The sequence below is a fragment of the Cervus elaphus genome, chromosome 14, assembly GCF_910594005.1.
Source record: "Cervus elaphus chromosome 14, mCerEla1.1, whole genome shotgun sequence".
NCBI lineage: Eukaryota > Metazoa > Chordata > Mammalia > Artiodactyla > Cervidae > Cervus > Cervus elaphus.
Window position 1 is genome coordinate 70,725,735 of NC_057828.1, and position 21,490 is coordinate 70,747,224.

Here is a 21,490-nt window from a genome sequence, read left to right on the forward strand (position 1 = left end):
ACACGGACACCTTTACATACATACACACACATATACACACACACACAGTAACAATTTTCTTCCTCTGCTCCATGTTCCCCTCCTAGAACTAAAGTATTGGGAGGGTTCCTGGAAGAACTAGGCTCTAGAAACTGGTCGCTTCTCAGCCAATGGGCAAATGTCCTTCAATCTGTCAGCTTCCGATGGTGCCCCACCAAGGTTCAAACCCCATCCCGGCCCACTGTGGCCCTCGACCTTTCTTTGACTAAAGATGCTTAACCAGCCGTTCAAGTTCCTGCCTGTCTCTGCCTTCCCATGCTGCCGAGTCTGCTGGCACGGAATGAGGAGGAAACACGCCTTCCACTTAAGGAGCTCGGCCAGGGAAGAAGAGAGATAAAAGGCTGAAGTTGCTGCACAATTCAAAAGCACAACAGGACGGAAAACAGAACTTTTCTTTCAAGGCCAAGTAAAACATGGGTGAAGGAGAGCCTGCAATGGGTCGGCCTGCCAAAGGGGGCCAGTGATGCAACTCGGGCATTGGGCACAAAACCCACCGCCGAGGGAGGGGAGCGCTGGAGAAAGGAGTACGTTTCGGCAGCTCATGGCTTCTCCATGGCAGAGATAAGAACTTTACACACGGGGGGGTGGGCAGGGGAGGGTGGGGGGGGAAGAGTACCCAGCCCTAATAAACTAATCTCAGCTAATGTAATGTTTATCGAGTTCCTTGGATAATGATACCAGGCGTGTCATTATCATCATCAAAACCCAATCTCTCTTTTAAAAAGTTACAGATGATTAACACAACATCAAGTTGCTGCAAACAATTACTTAAAACCCCCGCACAGACACAGACGCACGCGCGCACACACACACGCACACGCACACACACACACACAGAACCAGGAGGTCCCCATATTCTGTAGAATGAGGGAGGCTGCAGCTGTAGGCCGACAGCTTTCATATCCTCATTTGAATAATGTGTCCTGAATCTGTCACTTTATTCATTCTCCTTATGCTCAGTGTACTCTACATCAACAACAAATTAAGTTGTAAATAAGAGACAATCATCACTTTTGTTTTTAAGCAGCTACTGCAGAGAGAATTTCAATGTACGCTCCTTTCGACAGGGGGGAAAAAGAGGTGCTAGAGTTTGCTTTCCTAAGCACAAATATGGGGAAACTAACAGAAACGAAAACAGAAACAGTTCACTGTGGCTAAGGGAAGGAAAAAAAAAATTCTCTAAAGCGCATCCCTCCAGGACCAGCTGAAATTTCTTCCAAGAAGTTATTAAGACATATAATGACAGAGGAGAAGTTTCCGGGAGTAGAACGAAAATCCGTGCGCTCAGTCCTTTGGCCTTAATACACAAGGAGCTTCCTTGTTTGGCACAGCTTTGGACCGAAGGACAAGTGCATTAAATCAATTACAACACAGGTGTATTCACTAAACGACCCCATACTCATCTCCATTAACTTCTAAGAGTTCAAATTACTACCTCATGCACAGAAATTGAAAACATAAATACTGAAAAACGTCCTTACCTTTACATCAGAGAAGTAGGTCTTCAGCATGTTGGAGCTGGGATAACGGGTATAAAAGAACATGAGCTTTGCTTTTTTCAAGTGATTGGGTGACAATCCTTCCTGCATGTAGGATGCAATTGGTTAAGGAGATAATTTCTTGAAACGCAGGTACCCACCATCCCTCCCTCCCCCCTGCCAGGAGTCTGGAGGCCCACCCAGTAGCCACGGGAATTCTGGAAGATAAAGGACTCTGGCCATGGAATTCATCACTAACTTGCTGTTGCTGGCTCAGAATGACCATTGCTGGTCAGAAATTGCCAAACATAACGGTGAGGATGCACAATTGAGTTGTGGGATCTTGGTGACTTCCTGGTGAGGATGGCAAAACATTTATTCCCCCTGTTTGAGGTCCTGAGGCTATCTATATGGTCACTTGTTGCTAAGGAGACAAATGTGTCCAACAGGTATTGCACAGCTCTTATCATGAGAGTTTTTTTCCTTCTTTGCATTACAGTTCTGTTTGTTCTTCTCTTTGCTCTCTGCAGTTGACATCCAATTATTATACTAATGTAAGTGAAAATATAAAATGCATTATTTTGATCACTGTTAGGCAAGCTTCACATTTTACCTTTTAGTGCTAATATAACGGAGCATCTTGACTCACTTTCTTCCTATCTCATTATTATATCTTGTTAATTGTTTTCCTTTTCAATAATAGCTAAAACTTGGGAGGGGTAGTTTGGGTACTGAGAGAACAGGGAGGGGGTGTTGCTTTTGTTAAAGCAAGGATCCAAAACCAAATACAATTTGCCTCTCCTGGATTTATAGTTAACTCCTTGGAGAGTGGCACAGTGGTTGGGGCTAACAAATCAATAAATGTGGGTTAGCAGATCAATAAATGGCCACTTACCCAAAATAAGAAGGCCTATTTATCTGGAAACATCATTACCTTTTAGATCTGTAAACAGCAGCAACTAAAACAGTTCCCAAGAGAATGTGAGGCTAACCATAACAATCCCGGCTTCCTGATTCTCCCCCAGATTCTTGGCACTCCTCAGCACACTCGGAGCGGGGATGGTTCTGGTCACATCTGTGCCGCAGCCTGGCCCTGCCATTTCCTCAGCAAATTAATGGCTTTATAATTTATCAGAAATGAAGACGCACGTGGAGAAAATCAATGTGGTCCCCCACAAGGTCAATTAAGGGTCCTTCCTAGAAGCTCCTCTAAGGATTTTCTCTTAAAAGAGAATCCGAGAAAAAAAAAAAAATAAGGTAAAAGAAGAAAAGAAAATGTGCATGTGTGGTTGTATGCACACATGCACAAGCACACACACACTTGGCTAACAAGCTCCACAACCATTTCACACCACATGAAGCAAGGTCAAATAAACACAGATATTTAAGAAAGGCAAAGGTTTCTAAATGACCTCCATCAAGTACAGCATGCCCAATCTCAGGAACAGAGGGGGAAACCTGAAAGTTCCTAGAGAAGCATAATTGAATTAATATTGATAAGCTCTTGACTACGTATAAGAGGAGGCTTAACCAAATATAATGCTGAGAATTTGATCAATTAGCATTCCCTTTAGTATCATGCAATTTGAAAAAGATCACCTTGGTCTGTGAATTGAAAAGTTAATGCCTTTTGTTTTCACTGAAAATAAACACTAAACACCGAAGAAAGAAATTTTGATGTGAGATCTGTAAGCCAAAGCAGCTTAACTGAACTTGTGTTTTTGTTTGAGATCCTTAATGATTACAAAGACGATAATTTATGACTGACATACTTCTTGTGCCAAGGAAAGAGCTGAAAGGCCCTCCAGTAACCTCCATTAGACCGAGAGAGGGGACTAAAGGAGCCCGGCACACTTCAGGACCATCTGTCCAAATGGATAAGTGAAATAATAGTTGCAAGCTGTCTCCTATTGCCTCGTGATAAGAGTTTTAGGCAAGTCCAAACTTCAACAAACATGCTCAGATCTGGGTTCTAATCTGTTCTTTCAGACCGGCTACATTCAAACAACCTGGTACATTTAATTATTAGCGGGGAAAAGTCCCAAATCTTTTCAAATTTGGTCTCATACAAAGCAAACTGCTTTGCTGCGGCTCTCAGAGATTTCTTGAGCCACCAAAACTTCCTGGAGCTTTCAATGTCTTTAAATTATGCTAAGATGTTTTCATCATTTTTATTTAAAAAAAACAAAAGAGCAAAGTATCCATCTTCTTTTGATTGGGATTTAGAGGCTTTTTATTTCATGACAAAATCATCCTAATTTGAATTTCTCAAGTCCTTTTTTTTTTTTTTTGCTTTAAAATGCTTCCTGTTGGAAATACTTGGAATCGATCAGTGGCAACGGAACACAGAATACATCTTTATTTCTTGCTCATCGTGTAATGAAGATAAAATTCCCATAAAATATATGTTTCTAATAAACTATTAAAAATAGCTAATGAAAGATTTAAAAGCCAACAGTTAGATAATCCTTTTTTTTTCCTCCTCAAAATAAATCTGAACTGACCAATTGGTTAATTTCCCTTTTAAGTGCTTGTGCTGAAAAGCAACTGTTCTTCCAAGAAAGCACTAGCTGTTTCCAGGATACTTACACACGCACAATGACTCATGATGGAATAGATTCAGTAAACATACAGCTGTACTGAACACGAGCTAAGCTCCATTCAAGGCCAGGAAAGAAAATGAGCACAAATAAATATTAAGGAGGTAAAGGGGGGGGTGGGGTGAGGGGGGATGGAGCGCAAACAAGATCTGTCCCGGCAGCTCATGTGGCTTTGCCTCAATTCTCTTAGCCATAGCTTTGTGAAGACAGATGACATTCAATTCTATGTATAATGCAAAATAGACAATAACTGCTGAAACTTGAGACAGCTGCCAGGTGTAAAAAAAAAAAAAGGAAAAGAAAAGAAAAAGAAAAAAAAAGAAGAAAAGATGATAAATCCATAAATTAATGAAAGACATCTGCTGGGGAATATAAAAGATCAGAGAAGTAGGGGACTGCAGCTGAACCTAAAACGGTGTTCAAACAACCTGAGGATGTAAGTGTTGTCTGTTTACCAAGCACGATATAACCTCACCTAAACAACAGCCGCAGGAGCAGCGGAGGCAGCAAAAAGGCAAATGGGAGGATAATAGGTTGTGAAGGCTGCAGGAAGAAAATTCTTTTTTTTCCCCAGCTGAATCCTGAATTGTGGCTAGAGGTTTTACGTGCTGCAGGGCCAACCAAAAAGATCGGGAGTACTAATTCTCAAACGTTTTTGAAATCTGGAGGATTTTAGCTTTCTCCTTAAGCTCTGATTTGCTATGTTTCTAAGAGACTTTTCCTCCTTAGACACCTTAAATGGGCAGAAAAGATCTAAATTCTCACATTTCATAAAGGGAGAGAGCCAGTTGTGGCTCCACTAAGAAGTTTAACATAATCAATGGGATGTGTAGTTTATGGATTATTTTTAAATGTACTTACTTCATAATCAGAGGGAGGGAGAAGAGAGGAACCCAGAGTCTTCCAGTCTTTAACAGTCATGTTTCCCTACAGATAACACACCTAATAGAACTCCTGTGGCCCCACATGACTTCCAAAATTGTAAAAAATCAACTTCTACGGATTCATTCATATTTTAGAAATTCACTTTGAATTCAGGTTTTCTGGGTGGATTTTTAGCTTCAAATTATTAAGCCATTTTCCTTTTTGAACCTCAAGTATTTTTTAACATTCTCCCTAAAAGTCCAACAGGGAAAGCTGGCTGCCGGGCTGCAGAGTCTCCGTTTCTTCACCTGCACGTCTTAACCACGCTTGGAACATGGCTCTTGGGCTTTACTTGGGTGCATGCAAATGTTTGAGGCCCGAACAAGGCTATTTTTCTTGAGATGCAAAGAGGATGAATGACAAGGAACATCAGGAGGAAAAACAATTGGCTGTCTGTTTCTTTTGGAATTTGAATAAAACTTAATATTTGATTAAATAGATTCATTTGCAAAGACACTGAACAAATTTTTTATATCCAAGACATGAGCTTTTGGGGCAGGTGCACTGACATTCAGTTTACCATGCACACATTCACTACTGCCTTTCTATCAGAAAAGATACCAAGGTAGTGCATTTCATGACATAGAACATATATGCTTAATGCGCAGGGCTTGGAATGGATTTATCTGATAAGCTGGTGTCCTTGATAGTTCTTATCTGGGCTCCTTTGTTCAAAGAAACAGATGATGCCTTTGGGGTGGGAAAGAATCGTTCCTTAAGTATTCAATTATCCATTACAGTTTGGAAAGCCATGAACTAAAGAGAAAAGCAATAATGGCAATCATGAAGATACCATTTCATCCCATTTCTCCTCATTTTGATGGAGCTTTTCAAAGGATAACTGCCTAACAGTTTCGGATATGGCCTTCTCTACTTAAACTGAAGTCCGCTTGCTTGCTCTGATTCCTAGAGAGTTCTTTAAACTAAAAGCTTGAGAATTTTGCCTAGGCACCATCATCAGGAAAGTCAAGGGAAGAACTCATGGCCACACAAGACGGTAGAAAAGGAGATCCAGTCTCCCAACAAACACTCCTGTTCTCACGGCCTTCAGAACTGTGCAGACTCCAGAAAATGGTACTCGCCTATCTTTTTCCTGAGAAATAATAGAGCAAAGAGATAAATGGTTAACAGGGCGAGGTTGTGGAGGGGAAAAGAGAAAGAAACAGAAGCTGGAAGGCCAGCAGGAAGGAAATGTAATCATTAATTGCAGGAAGAGGCCAAAACTATTTAGCGACACATAAGAAATAACTCCAGGTGTAAGCAACTAGTATTTCATACGAACACAGGTGTTTCCAAACCATCCCTGTTGAGCAGAATCTTCTACCATAAGAGAGAGAAGTTATTCATTCCTTTGAAGAAGAAGCAACTAAATTCTCTTTAAAGCCTTTGATATGTATAGAAAGAAAAGGAAGTTCTTTCTATTCAAATCCTCAAAATTCCTCAGGGGATTTAGAGAGGGTGAGACAGAGAGCATAGGCAACATTTAGAGCAATCCAAAGATGGTTTTCTTAGAAGATTCAACTTATTTAAAAAACCACCACCAGAATCCAGCATCTTGAGTTCAAGAGTTGAGCATGGCCTTATAAGACTTTGAAACCTGGCTTCAAATAGTCATCCAAATGGGCATGTCCCTTTCGTGTGTGTGTGTGTGTGTGTGTGTGTGTGTGTGTGTGTGTGTGTGACAGAGAGAGTGAGGGGAGAGAGAACCCACTATCACTACAACTGGCTTCAAAATGAAGTAAGAGATCTCCAAGGAGCAATGGGGTCTGGCCCTGGACATGAGCCTGGTATGAGCCCCAGAAGACACTCTCCTGCAAAGCGTAAAAAAAATAAAATAAAAAATCAATGCCTGTGTCTTTGTACGTTGCCTTTCTCATCACCAATATTTCAATTTGACCAATGTTTGTTGCCTGCTTATGGTGTATGACATGGTGCCTGGCACAGCTTTGATTCAAGACTGGGGGATTCAACCTCAGATCTCCGAAAGTTAGATTTGTAAATCAGCAACCAAACCATGACTCATCTATTTATGTCTTAAGTCCTCACATCTTTCCCTCCAGACATTATCCTCTTCTTCCTCTCTATAGAAAGAGACTCTGTGCTTAACTGCCCAAGTGGGTCTCACATGTGTATCACACATTCACCTTACCAGAAATCTTCACTGCTATCCTGAGTTGGCTGGAAAAGATGACCTTCATATCAAGGAAAACACATTTCTACCACAGCTGGGACTTTGCCCTTACATGGCAGCCTCTGGAGTGGGGTTAGATATGAAAATGCCAATCCCTAGTCATCAAGACGATTGCTCAAAACCCTCACGTTAGCAGCAGCCAACTTAATAGCTAAATTTTATATCCATCTGGCAATTTCTTATAAAAGAAACATGCCTCTACTTGCCCCCAAATGCTACTATTCTACTCCCCCCAAATATCAACCACACAATTTTTAAAAAATTTACTAAAAGGACCAATTTATAGAGAAAAAAAAAATCACGAGTTAAAAATAACTAGAGTTCAGGACAGGTCTAATGAAAAAATATAACTGGCATTTCAAAAGTCAGGTTCAAAATATAAAAGAGACCTAAAAAGAGGCATTTTTAAAGTTGAATACAGCTGAGTTTTATATTTAATTGTGCTCTCTCGCTTTCCAAAATAATTTGCTTTGTGTATGTTAGGACAAAAGATTTCTGTGTATGGCTGAACAGAGGTTAATCATGCATAGAGGCAGCTGCACCAGACCCGAAGAACAGACCTTGGGAGAACGAGAGAGACGGATGTCGTCTGAATAAATCAGTACCTGTATATTTCCCTAAAAAAAAAAAAAAAAAAATCCCCCTTAAAGATAAGGAGAGCATCTAACTCCCCATTCACATCCATCTTTCTCCCACTGCAGACTCCCATCAGCAAAGTGTTCCTCATGAGATTTAATCAGGCCTTCTTTAAACGAACCAGGAGCCTTCTAGATGGCTAAAGGGAGAATTTTCTTATGGAATCTTGGGGATCTCGAAACTGACTTTACTCCACTATAAAACTTACTATGTTAAAATGCGATGAGTGCAATATTACACTGAGATTTCCCCCCTCCCCCATGCTCTAAAAATACTCTTGGGGGGAAAAAAAGAAGAAGAAGATAATACGGGAAGAAACAGCAGGAAAAAACACGGCTGTAAAATCACAGATGAAATAGGAGCGCTTGCAGGCAATCAACAACTTGTGAAAGTTGCAGGCATGTTGGTTTCCTGTAACACTTTTGTGCAACCAGAAGTGCCACGCACGTGTTGCTAAAAGCCTATGACTCGGAATAAAGAGAACAGACTGGAGGAGACAGGAATCTACATGACTCTAAACCCTTGGGTAAACCTGACCTCGGGGGGAAGCCTTCTTGGTTTCAGTTTGTTTTCTCTTTGGGGTGGGGGGGCAAATGAAAGGATATTGCACTTCCCGAATACGGTGAGATCTCAGACATGTCTTGAAGATCGCCACACTCGGATTTGATGAGAGACAAGGAGAGCCCTTCCGCGGTGCTGGGTGGGTGTGCTGGTGAACAGGGGTGGTGGCTCAGGTGGTGGGACGACATCTTGGTCCTCAGACTCGTGGTCTCCCTAGTTAAGTCTAAGGATTCAGGAGAGGCTCGGTCTTTCCCCGAGAAGGAGCCGGTGGGAGCACCTATTGGACTCTGAAACGGGTAGGCCATCAAGGGGAGGGGGAAGGGGTGGCGGAAGGTGGACGTGGTGAAGCCCGCGGTGGCCGACAGGGGCGACTGGTGCAGGGGCTGGTGGTGGCCGCCGGCCGGGGGGCCGGGGGCAGACTGGTCCGAGGAGTTTTTGCGGACCACCAGGGGCAGCGCTTCGGTCTGGTCTGTGGAACCCGGCATCTGCACGTTGCCAAAGGTGTCCAGGGGATTCGGAATGATGACGTCGCCAAAGCACTGCAGGCGCTGGTTGGCGGTGTGGAAGTTGTGGTTCTCCCCGTTGACTGCAAACCTGGCCTGGGGGATCTGCAGCGGCGGGAAGACCTGAGGAACCTGGCGGGAAGGTTTGGCCGAGAAGACTTTGACCACCGTGTCCACCACTTGCGACATGGCAGTGTTCAGTTCCTGTTTCAAGGTCTCGGCCAAGTGTTTGCCCTCGGGCTGCAGCGAGTTGGGCCCGGGGTCTCTTTCTTTGTGGCTGCCTTCCCGTTTGGGCTTGTTTTCGGCCATTTCCTGCTCCCGGATCAGGGCCCGGGCGCGGTCGATGAACTGCCCCGGGTCCAGCTCGCACATCTCATTGTCTGACCTCCCCACCGAGTCCTGGGCCCGGGCCTCCAGGATCTCGGAGCGCATGCTGTCTTCAGACAGGTTACCGTCTTCATCATTTTCAGAATCGGTGCTGTCATAGATTTGGTAGAACTTTTCCTGCAGCTGGCGCAGCTGTTTCTGCATGTCCTCCAGCTGCTGCTTCAGCTGTCGGCGCTCCTCTCGCTTCTGTTCTTTGCGGGCTGAAACCAGCTGCTGGAAACTCTGCTGCTGCTGCTGGGGCAGCTTCTGCTTGCGTTTGTTTTCTCGGTAACTTTCTCGGGGACTCACAGACTGCGGGGCCATCTCTCTTTCATTTTCATTGCCCCGTAATGCCACACTGGGGGAATGGCTCATACCCCGGATTATATTCTCAACCCGGGCGCGCTTTGCTCTCAGGTGCTCGTCACATAAGCGATCCATATCAAACTGGCTCATAGTAGGCCTGCCAAAAGGGGAAAGACACTCTGGGGGGCTGTCTCTTGAAGAGTTGCTGCATATATCCTCCTGATGTACTTCGGAGCCTGTACTAGAGAGACCGCTGGCTTGGAAACTGGGCTCTGTGCCACCATTTTTGTTCATGTTATTTTTCAACAGCTGGGAAATTATGGTTGCTCCTGGAAAAGGCATCATGGCATCTTCATACGAGTTTGCCCTCTTCAGCAGCTTGCGGAGTACGTTTGACTTCTCCCCATCTGCATGCTGCACCACTGAATACTCAACATCCTGCTCGGAACCTTGGGGATTCATGGCACTAAAAAACGTGGCTCTTGCCTTAGCGAAAAATGCAGATGCTGTCCCTACCGTCCTTTTCACTCCAATGTCAACTCTTCTCCTCTTGGTTTGCCGGCTTAAGAGGGCTGTGCTGTCATGGTCAGGCATCACTGGACAGTTATTGTGCCATCTTCAAAAGCTCGTCAGCTGGGCACAGCTCAAGAATCCCGGGACCCTGGCCAACAGAACAAAAGGACTGATGAATCATTTTCTTTAAATTTCTCCAAATTTCCTGACCTCAATCCTGAATCAAATGCAAAATGCATAGGCTCTGGGATTTATGGCACATTACAATTATTGCAATTTATTATGCACTCTGCTTGAAATGAAACATTTTTAAATATTTCTGCTCCACTGGTTTAAGATGGATTAAGATTAAAAAAAAAAAAAAAAGCAAAAACTGCTTAAGCACCAGTAATATGATTCTCTTTCACAAATGCCTAAAATGATACTGTTTATCTTCAGAAGAAACAGTAGATTATAAGAACACAGCCTCTGACAACCAATTGATTAAATTTTGGGCACTGAGATTCATATTACAAAAGCAGATAAAAGTGGTCCATACTTAAGAAATAAGGTTAAATTTTGAGGATGCATGAAATCTGAATGAAAAATTCCATTTCTGCAATAGAATTATTGTGGCTTTAATGCTATTAAGGGGAAACGAGTCTAAAGAATGCAAATATTTCACATACACCCTTTATTACTGAATTTTAAAATATTTTTGTCATATGTGAAATGGGGAAGAGAACACTCCCATCAGCATCTTTCCAACACAAATGGTCAATTTAACATGGAAATAAATGCACAAATACTCATTTTACAAGTCTGCTTATTTAGCACAGATATGCGGGGTTTTTTATTACTAAAAATCACATCTGAAGATGGTGTCTGTTGCTGGATTTTAATGTAAGTATAAGGATATTTATAAATTTTTATCTTGTCTTTTTGATGACTTAAATTTTAAAGTTGGACTCAGTGCAAAAGAAGGACATTATCACATTTTAGAAATCCATATGTGGAACAATAAATTGAGTTAGGCAAGGATAAATACATCATCAGTACTAGTTTTTGTGTTTTTTTTCCTATAATCTGCCAAAATAATACTTCAAATGCCTGAAGAAACTCTTTAACATACACCATTTGTGAATCTTATTTCTCATGCCAAATTAAAACATTAAAAAAAAAAAAAGACTGAAAGGAGATACATAAAGAAGAAAGAAGATAATGTCAATGAACTATGTGAGAAAGGGAAATACTGTCTCTGCATATGAACTTCCATTGTTTCTTAGGAACACAATATAAAAAGAGAATATCCTTCCTTGCATTTTACAAAAGGCACTTGACATATTTTGTGGTGTTAACCAGTGATGCTAACCCCAATTCTGTCTAAACGTTAAGATGTCACATCTCCTTGCTTACAATGGACGTTTTAAGAAGAAAATGAAAATATTTTTTTTTTCACACGGGGTTTATCTAATATTAAACTTCACGTTTGCTTAACAGAGCACATCTTCACAATAACAGGGTCTATTGCCAAAGGCAGCGTGCAGAGTGTTTGGAAGAGCTCCCATCTCTTTCGGTTCACCTGTAAAAACATCTACGTGCTCCCTAGGACTGCATCTGTGGCTAGTTTTAAAGAATGACTATCCATGCAAATAGGCATAATTTCAGCATGAAATAACCTGTAAAAATCAAGAAAAAGCTCAATGCTTAGATGGCAATGTGTATTTTTTTTTTTAAGCAACAAAGATGTCATCCTGCAACCCTTGTTCCCAGTATTCCTATGAAGATGCAACCTTTAAATAAAACCTGGTTCAGAGTGTCAAGAAAGCAACACGATGCTTCTTTATATGTTTTTTGGATGCTTGAGGGTAAAATAGTTTTTGTATGCCTCAGGATGAAATTTCCTAAACTTGGAATGGAATCAGATCTTGATAACTTCAGCATTAGGGTTCAAAATTAAATTCAAGATGATTGTGACCCCTCACACATTAATAAATGAAATTGGCTTCAGTAATACAAGAATCCAATGGCAAATATTTCACTAACATGTTAGATCTGATAAATCAGGTACAGCTGTAAAGTGAGAGAAAAAAGGGGGGAAACAGACAAACAAGAAAAAAGATGAATTATTTTAAACCTCAGAAAGACTCGCATATTGAGGGGGAAGTCTTTGCAAGGAGGACTCTGTGTGTATATATCAGCTTTTCAAAAAGAGAGTTCATTGCCATTCTTTAAAAATTTTACCTCTTGTCTTTTTGTGTGTAAATCATTTTCTCCTTAATAGCAACTGAAAAGCACACAGATCTCCAATCAAAATGTTGAATAAACTTTCTGCAGTATTTTCTTCCCCTGTTCCTCTTAACATCCTATCTGGATTTTCCTCCTACCCATCCTTGTTATAGGAAGAGCATCTCTGCAAGAGAGGCTCAGAAACAACACGCTGGTATAAGAGATGAACACAAGGTCACCCACAGCCATCCTTCCTTTCCCAGCCGCCTCTACCTCTGCGTCAACTGCACTTCCTCTCCTCTAGCCGAGGTATCAACAGCTGCATCCCCACCTCATGCTTGAGCCAAGAGGAGGAGTGTGCTCTTTCTAAGGTGGAAAGAAATGATACGCTCATCTTCAGTGGCGAATGCGTGTTAATTAAACATGATGGTTGGGTGTTACAAGAAGAAACTATCCTGTAACTTCTTTAAAATTCCCCAAACGAAACTGATTTTTGCAATTCTCTTTCAACTGGTCAGCATTCTTAGATCAAATAATAATTTGTTTCTGTTTGGGGCTAAGGGAAATTACATACTTTTAGGTCTTTTTGTAAAATGTACACTGAGACATAACAATCAGGACAAAACAAATGGGAAAACTAGGAAAAATGATATAATCCAGCAAGACAAGGCATTATATTAATAGGCGTGAATAAATAAATCTCTCCATATAGCTTTGAGCTGAATTCAAAAATGAAGGTATAGGAGTCATACACATTGAGATTATAACCCATGGAGGCTATAGGAGAGATTAAATAAAATAACTGGTTGACTATAGTATTTTATCAGCATCATGTTTCATAAACAGTATATATAAATATTTTACCACACAAGAAAATGCATTGTTAAATGACTATAATATAAATTAAATCACCTGAAAATGCGTTCAAAAGTGCTTCCGTGACTACCCAGTTCAGAATTTAGAGAATACTATGGAATGAATTTATCAGTGATATCAACCTGCCCATTAAAGATTTTTTAAAATTCCCTTATTTCTTAATATATGTATTAAGCCATATGTTTCAACTACAATTATTATTGATTTTTATATATTTAATCTTGAGTTTAACCCGGCAATGGGAAACCTTCTGATCAGCACTGGTGAACATCAATATCAGCAAGTATGCAGAAAAATACTGATACAGAATTTGAACCCAAATAAATGTATTATCGATCGATACACATATTCTATTCCTTTAAAGTCCTTTTAATTAATATGAAAATCTACATAGAATATTTTATTATTAAATATTGGGTTGTACCACTTGTTATCTAGCTACACAAATGCTTTAATAACTTCTATACGAGGAGTATCTTAACATTAGCAGATTCTTCCCAGAGAAAAGAGAAGAACAAACATCCAAGTACAATCAAGTCAGATTTTAAGGACTCCACAACATTCTTCATTAAAATCTGAATTATCTGAAGAATGTCAGATAATTTTACAAGGAGAATCCTAAGGAAGCTGATGATAATGTCAGTAGAAAAGAATTTTCAGGCAAGGATTTCAAAGGAACACTGCAGCGTGAAGTAGAAAGTGGTGAAGTGCTCTGCTTTAAGTTTATGTATGGATGAGTCCCTTCGCCGTTCATCTGAACCTAGCACAGCAGTGTTAACAGGCTATACTCCAGTACAAAATAAAAGTTTAAAGTTCGGGAGAAAAAAGTTATTTGGGGAAGGGGGTGCAACCTTTATGCCTCTATCTGGAGTCCAGATTTTGTACAAAGATGTGTTCACTATGGTTTTTATTCAAATAGTTCAGGTAAATCTTTCATGAAATGGGGAAGAAGGTACGGTTGGCATAGTTTCCTGCTTGGATTATATAGATTATCAGTCTTGATTGATAAAATGATTTGAAGAAATTGCTCAAGCCTATGCTTTTACTTCTTTTAGAAAACCACCTTTAAGTGGGCCTCTGATCTACTTGAGTTAAGTCCCTTATGAAATTTCAAGTGGAATAACACCAACAAAGAACACTGTGAATCCATCTGGAAATCAGTAATTCAAGGGGGAAAATCAGATGATTTGATTTAGGTACTCCCCTCCTCCACCCCACTGCCCCCCCCCCTCCCCGCCCAGGCCCCCTACCAAGCTGTCCCCTTCACTGTATTTAAGAGTTCATTTCTGCTAATTAGCAACTTTCTCCTTGGAGATGTTCCTGCTATAAGGTTAAGAAAGCCTTTGGTGTTTACTGTGAATACTCCACTTGATATTAGTTAATACTTAAATTAATTAAGATTGTATTGTCAAAAGCTTATAACAGACTCTACATTTTCCTATCATAGAGTTCTCAAATCAGAACCATTTCATTTAAAATTCCTCCATTCTATCAAAATTTCCATACATTTTTCACCTGCAAAATGAAAACAGCAATTTTCTGGAACATGCCTAAAAATTCATTTCTACTTATTTAAAAAGTAATAATGCTTATTTAAAAAGCACCAGATTAGTAAACAAAAGGGAGTGAGAAATAACTTCAAGGAGAAACAATTTTTTTTCTTTCTGAAGAGAACTGAAATACTCTGTCCTTTGAAGCTTTAGAATACACCAGGCAATAAGGTTTTAGAAATTTCTTATGTATATGTCCTTTACAATATATACAGATACTTAATTAGAATCCAATTATAACATATCAGGCACAATCCATCTTTCTATTATTAAATTACTAACATTTTGTAAGCTTTTATTAATCTTGAACTTTACCATTCCTTATCTCAACAGTTGCAAATGCAAACAATACCTATAAGAAATTCATGAAAAAAGGCCTATTTCACTTTGAATAAATAAAGAGCACGCCTGGCAGCTAGGTTATGTTTTAAGATTGTAAGTGCTACTTACAGAAGAAAGATGTTAGGGAATGAATAAAGTGAGAACAAAGATGCATGTTACGTATGCATGACATTTTTCTCACAAGGTGGTGATTAAACTAAATAGAATTCTGCATAATGGACACATAAAAATATCAATAAGTGCCCAGCACAGAAAATACTTATCAAAAATAAAGCGAATGAACATATCCATAGATGACATATTAATTATGAAAGAACTACAAAAGCATCCAAGAAAAATATTAGGAGGAACTTGGATGTTTAAGTTGAAAGAATAAATGACATACACTCTCATTTTCATGAAACAATGATCATCCACCAAGCAACCAAACCAACCAGCAAAAACCATTCGCCATCTAATCTAATTCTATGCAACTCAAGAAGCAGCCTGTTTGAAAGAAAAAAAAAAAATAAAAGATCAGATGTTGAGAATCCAGATATAGTGCCTACACTGAATTCTCAATAGCCTCCTTCACACATGAACCCACAGTCCTTATCTTCATCTGTTTTACTATTGCAGAAAGAGGTCCACGGTTTTGCACATGGACAGGTTAACCAAATTACTCCCCTTTTTCTTCATCACCACCCACAGCCCATTTAATTTTGAAAATGCTCAGAAGTTCTTGCAAGAAACTCTTCAGAGAGCGGACTGCCTGCATCTTGCATCAAATAGAAAAGCACCAGTTACCTCTCACATACTTGAGATTTTCCTTCTCCATCAAAGTACTAACTAGGACATCTGGCACATGTCTGGTACAATGACAGGCTCATTCTACTTTATGAGAGTATTTAACATACGACTTGAAAGAGTTTATGCACATACCTATTCTTTCTGGGCAGGGAGAAAGCACGCTAAAAAGATAAGCGTTAACAACAGTAACACTTTCAAACTGACTTTGGTATTCTTGGCAGTTACACATACTACCCATGGATGTCCAAATCACACACACACACACACACACACACACACACACACACACACACACACACACACACAAAAGAAAGCTCTCACCACTCCCCCGCAACACCCCCACAGACCTGGGAGACAGGCGTAAACCAGAGGGAAGCAAAGAGAAAGTCAATGTCCCTCCACCTGCTGCCTGAAGTGGGGGGTAATTTCAGCTGCCTGGCAGACAGGAGCCTGAGACACAGCCTCCCTAGCAGCCTGCCAACATCCTTAAGAAAAATAAACAAACACATACCAACTTGTCCCCCACCCCCAACCAAAGGACTCACATGGCAGGGCTCAAAACATGACAACAGCCTAGTTCCCATTAGCCCGGGCAATCCTATTAACCAGGGCAACCATAAATTCATAAACCTCTCCAACCCTGGAGCACACACCGTGGTCTGGAACGGTATAGACACACACAGACACAGAGGAAATTTGCACCTGTCTTTCTTGACACAACACACCTGTCAGGCCCTGCCCATGCACAGCCCTCGGGCTAATAGACCTCTGCCTACGTAGTCTAGGAAAGCACTTTTTTTTTTTTTTTTCCTTTTGGTAAGGGAGGTTATAGATGGGAGAGAGAGTGGGGTGGGGAGAGAGAAAGAGAAGAGACTTCTAGCCTTGACTTTGAGAGAAGGCCACCCTGTGCTTGCACTGTTTTCATAAGCTCAAGGAGACAACCAGACCTTCTTGGAAAAATAAAAACAAGCAGGTGAGTTCTCAGCCTTCCCCCAGGCGGAGTGGGTTCTGGATTGCCAAGAACAGCAGTTTCACACTCCAACCTGCCTCCTTGGGTTATTTAAGACTGTCGATCAACCCCTCCTCCCAGTTCTTCTCGGCCTGCCCGGAGGACTCTCAACTTCCGAAAAAAAAAAAAAAAAAAAAGGGTGGAAAAGTGGCGGGAGACCTGTGAGTCTCCCTCCAAAACTACTCTCCCTTTAACTTCCCTCCCGCGCCCCCCACCCCCCGGCCCCTCCAATCCACACTCTCTACCTACCTCGAGTTTTAGCCCGAGGAGTAAGTGGCGGGTACACCCGAAGAACCAACAACTTGCTAAACTGGGGGCTTTGGGGAATGTCTCCCCCCAACCCCCGCACTTGCCCTCGTCGCCCCCTCTCCTTGTCTGTTTGGGCAAGATAGCCGCTCCCCCTCCTCCGGACTTTTCTTCCCAGTAGCAATCTCGCTCACCTCTCCATTCCTCCCTCTCCAGTCCTCCGAAGTGGGGCAAAATTGTAGGTACCACCCAGGCGAACCAAGATCAGATGGAAGCAGTCCAACCGAGCCGACCGCCGGCGTTGACTGCGAGCAGATCCGCTGGACAAGAACATCCCCTACCCCCACCCGGACCGCGATCCTTCCATCCTCCCGCGGCGCTCGCGCCCCAGCTCCCCCTCCGACCACGCGACCCCCCCCCCCCCCCCGCAACCCGAGGCTTCCAGTGCCACCTTACCCTACTGAACTTGACTTAGCCCTGGGTCCTGCGAGCTCAGGAGAGGGGCGCCGCGCTCGTAGCCCGGGACCATCTCTCCACTGCTCCAACCCCGATCTCAACATTTCGGCTTCGACAGCGTTTTGAGAGGCAAGTAGCCGAGCGCCCCACCACCACCCCACCCCCTCCTCCTCCCCTCTCTCCCTTCCTCCCTACTCCCTGGCCCTCTGCTGGGGTTAAAAAGGAGAAGTGAAAGGTATGCAAATGACAAGCAAATTGGAAGAGCCTGGAAGAAAGGCAGCTATAATAAACAAGACAAAGAGAGAGGACGTGGGGACTAGCCCAGGAGTTTTCCTCCGGGCGAGATGGGAAGGATGAAGCTGGGGAGGAGACCCGGGGGATCCAGACGAACAAAAAGCGACCCGGTCCCCCTCGCGGTCCTCTCTCCGGAGAAGAGGGCCAGAGAAAGAAGGAAAGGAAGCGAACGCCTCCTCACCGCGTCCCCCCCCCACCCCAACCGCCCCCGAAACACACACAAAAGGTGACAAGATCAGCGACAAGTCCAGCACTACCAAGCCTTCTCCCCCCTCCACACACACACATCGCCAACACCACCCCCCCAGCCACCAGCAGGAAAGAGAAAGAAATAAAAAGCCAAGCGGATCACTTACTCTTAGGAACTGGGAGGAGCGGAGCGCTGAGTTCCACTGAGGCTCCTGCTTAGAAACTGTTTAGACGCTAATTTTTTTCCCCCCTTAAATTATGATTCATCTAAAGAACACCCTTTTCTCCCGGGGATGGGGGTGGGAGGAATAGATGTGTACACGGGTCAGAGTAATGGGAGTCTCTTTTTCTGGTCTTCTCATTCAAGAACAAGCCGGTACAAGTGATTCTGGAAAAGGGGAGGGGACTCGCGAAGGGGGGGAGAAGATACTTACGCGGTGCAGAGAGCGGTGGGACCCACCGAGCCTTTTTTTTTTTTTTTTTTTTTTTTTGGGCAGGCGGAGAGAGGAGGACACGCGCGCGCACACGCACGGGGAGAGATCTTGCGGGTGATGAATATGATAATTGGACAAGGGACGGTGAGTCCGTGCGGGCACGCGCGAGCGGGCCGGCGGGGAGAAGGAGACGGGAGAGAGGAGAGGGTGGGAAGAGGAGCGGAGAGCGCAGGAGGAGAGGCGAGAGGTGAGAGGGGAGAAGAGGGGAGAGAGGAGAGGAGAGGAGCGAAGCGGAGAGGGAGCGGGCGGACCCGGCGAGAGCTCTTTTGCGCCGCTCTGCTTCCCCCGGCTGCAATGGTGTATTATTTCCGAGCGCTCCCTCGGCTGAGGGCTCCGCTCCACAACAAGATTTACTTTAAGACACAGCTGAAGGAAACAGGAAGACCGCACGTCACAGTCTGACTGACGTACCCGGCCCCAGCACCCAATCGCGAGGCGCCTTCGGATTCAAGGGGGGATAGCGAGGCAAGAGAACTTGGGAGGAGGAAAAAAAATATATAAAAGGGGTGGGGGTGAGGGGCTGGGAGGAGAGGAGGGGAGAGGGGCCCGGAGCTCCCCTCCCCTGCCTCCATCTCCGCCCCCCCTCTCCCCACCTCACCCGCGCCCAACAGCCGCTGCTTCGGGGCGACCGGCTCGCTGCGCCCGCGGCCGGAGCGAGCGGTCTGCGGGCGCTGTGCTGAGCGCCGCTCGGCTCACACTCGCTCTTCCAGGACGCAGGTCCTTTTTTTTTTTTTTCCCCTCCCCTTCATTTCTCAGATACCGCTGATCGAGTTCGCCGAGCGGCCGAGCGAGTGAGCGCTCCTCGGACGGGGGGTGGAGGAAGGCATAGAAAAAGTGTTCTGGAGAAAAAGTGGGGGGTTAAGGGGGGCTGGGGTGGTCTACGAGGAGAGAGCGGGGACCCTCAAACCATTTTTAAAGATCGTAGCTAGTATCAGGAATACATGTCACCCTGGCTTTCTTTGAAAGGAGAGGTGGACAATACAGGTAGGTTTGGGATTAAAATAATAGGTGCCAGAGGTTTGGCGTCGGCTCCGCTGCATCAGATATGAGAAGACCAGTACTGGCTGAATCCCAGTTAATCTGTCAAAATTGTTAGGAAGAAGAATATTTGTCCTTGGTTACCTCTAACAACGTTATCTGGATTGTAGGTACAGCAACCTTTATGGGGGGGGGGGATGTAACAAACATAACTACCAACCGATTACCGCTCAGTAACTCACTCACCCCAGAATGATTAGAGAAAGGTTTCATGCAGGATTTACACCGTTTTGACGCCTGGGTAACAAACTTTAAAGTTTCCTAGGTAAGAAATTTAAAGCGCTTAAATTTCGGGCTTCTGCATCAAGCCACAGAAAATTCACTTTGTTTTGACATTTCTTGGACAAAAAATAACCAGCGCGATTTCTTTAGATCATGTGGCTCTTGAAGAGCTGCTTGGGATTTGAAAGTTGCTAATGTTGAAGCGCAAGGTTCCAGCCGCAGCGAGGATGTCTCTTTCACCGGGCACAGTAAACGGGCTTTTAATAAGACAACCGCGTTTATGACTTCAAGGTCCTATAAAAGCTGGGACTTGCAAGGGCTGTGAAGCAGAAACATTCACACCCAATCGATAAGACGCTCTTTTTTTTTTTTTTTTTTTGGTAGGATGGGAACAAGTATTTTTTGTGTGTCCCTCGAATTTAACCAGATCAAAGGTTGAATCGTGTTGCGTCGTGACAACAGAGTGTTTGTCAAGTGTGTTACAAGTACACTGGCCAACCACCACCACCACCTTCCGCAACACACACACACACGCACACTTTTCCTGGGACAATTTCAGCCTCAAATACATCAATCTGTCAAGAAGTCTAATCTTTGAATAAGAATACTGACAATAGTATGTTCCAGTCCATACCCTGTAGGAAACTTTTGGCACCGGATTCAAACATTGAAAAGAAGAAGAAGGGGAAAAAATTAAGCCGGCTGGGTTAAATGTTGGGGATCAGGAAAAAAAAAAAAAAAGACTTGTTTGAGCATCCTCCCCGCCTTCATTTCTCCCTTTTCGATGCCTCCAGACACTCCCTCCACCCATTTTGGAAACAACATAGAGGCTAGCAAACACAGACTCACACTTCCAATGATCGGCCACTGTATCAAGTGTTCTAATCGAGATGTGACAATTTAGACTGGGCACAGAAATAGTCTAGCCACATGCCCATTAGATACAGGATGGAATAGTGTTTCTATTGGTAGGGTCCTTTCGAGGTAAGCGGGTGTACTGAGCGGAGAAATGTGGGTTCTGTGAATGGATCAGCGCTACTTCCTTTTTTCTTTTTCGTCCTAGTATCTTAAGTATCCCAGTGTGTACCTGATAGCGCCAGCCCACAATTAAACTGGCAGAAGTAAAGGCTACATGCCCTCCACACCTTAAAACCATCTGCTCAGTTTGACATTTAAAAGGGAAGAGGGCAGGGAAGGAGGGGGGGGGGGCGGGGAAGGGGGGAAGAAAGGAAGCTGAGCGAGAGAAAAGGTTCAGACTCTCGGAGGAAACGGCTTGAACTTTAGCCCACAAGTTTCTGTCAATTGCACCTAGCTCCCGGGTGCACGTTTTGCACACACTACGCTGGGGAACTGGCGGCGGGAAAAGTTCCCTGCGAGCCCTAGTAAGTCCTTTATCTCTCCCCGGGGAAGGCAGGCCCGAGTCGAGGTCGGGGTACCCCGCTTGGCAAACAAGAAAGCTCCTCCACCCCCCAGCCTCGGCGGCAGAGGCTCGCGGCTCGCCAGCTCTGCCGCGGCGGTTCGCAGCCCGCACTGGGGGCACCAGAGCGGCTTGTGGAGTGAAATAGGAGCGCGCGCGACGCTGGACGAGCGAGCTCGGTCCGCAGCCCAGCTAGGCGAGCTGAGTATGCTGAAGCCAGAACTGTTTCCTAAAGTCTGGGCG

At 43.6% G+C, this 21,490-nt stretch overlaps 1 protein-coding gene and 1 long non-coding RNA gene across 10 annotated transcripts in view; one reads left to right on the forward strand and one right to left on the reverse strand.

Annotated features, from left to right (window-relative positions):
* PROX1 (prospero homeobox 1) overlaps window positions 1–21,490 on the reverse strand; it is a 60,046-nt gene that overhangs the window by 36,251 nt on the left and 2,305 nt on the right. For 2 of the 9 annotated variants that reach the window (XM_043923882.1, XM_043923874.1), the window contains exons 1-3: window positions 18,511–18,639; window positions 8,474–10,265; window positions 1,521–1,628 (exon numbers count right to left, since the gene is read on the reverse strand). In XM_043923882.1, the coding sequence (XP_043779817.1) occupies window positions 1,521–1,628; window positions 8,474–10,198 (1,833 nt within the window). In that variant the 5' untranslated portion in view covers window positions 10,199–10,265; window positions 18,511–18,639. Of the gene's footprint in view, window positions 1–1,520; window positions 1,629–8,473; window positions 10,266–12,340; window positions 12,375–17,140; window positions 17,306–17,331; window positions 17,476–17,593; window positions 18,090–18,243; window positions 18,461–18,510; window positions 18,640–21,490 lie in introns of those variants that run through there. The other 7 variants (XM_043923883.1, XM_043923879.1, XM_043923875.1 and 4 more) reach the window with 7 other exon arrangements.
* Window positions 18,366–21,490, forward strand: part of LOC122707897 — a 91,820-nt gene continuing 88,695 nt past the window's right edge. Inside the window, exons 1-2 of the long non-coding RNA XR_006344954.1 lie at window positions 18,366–18,452; window positions 18,574–18,654. This is a non-coding gene — a long non-coding RNA (uncharacterized LOC122707897). The remainder of the gene's footprint in view (window positions 18,453–18,573; window positions 18,655–21,490) is intronic.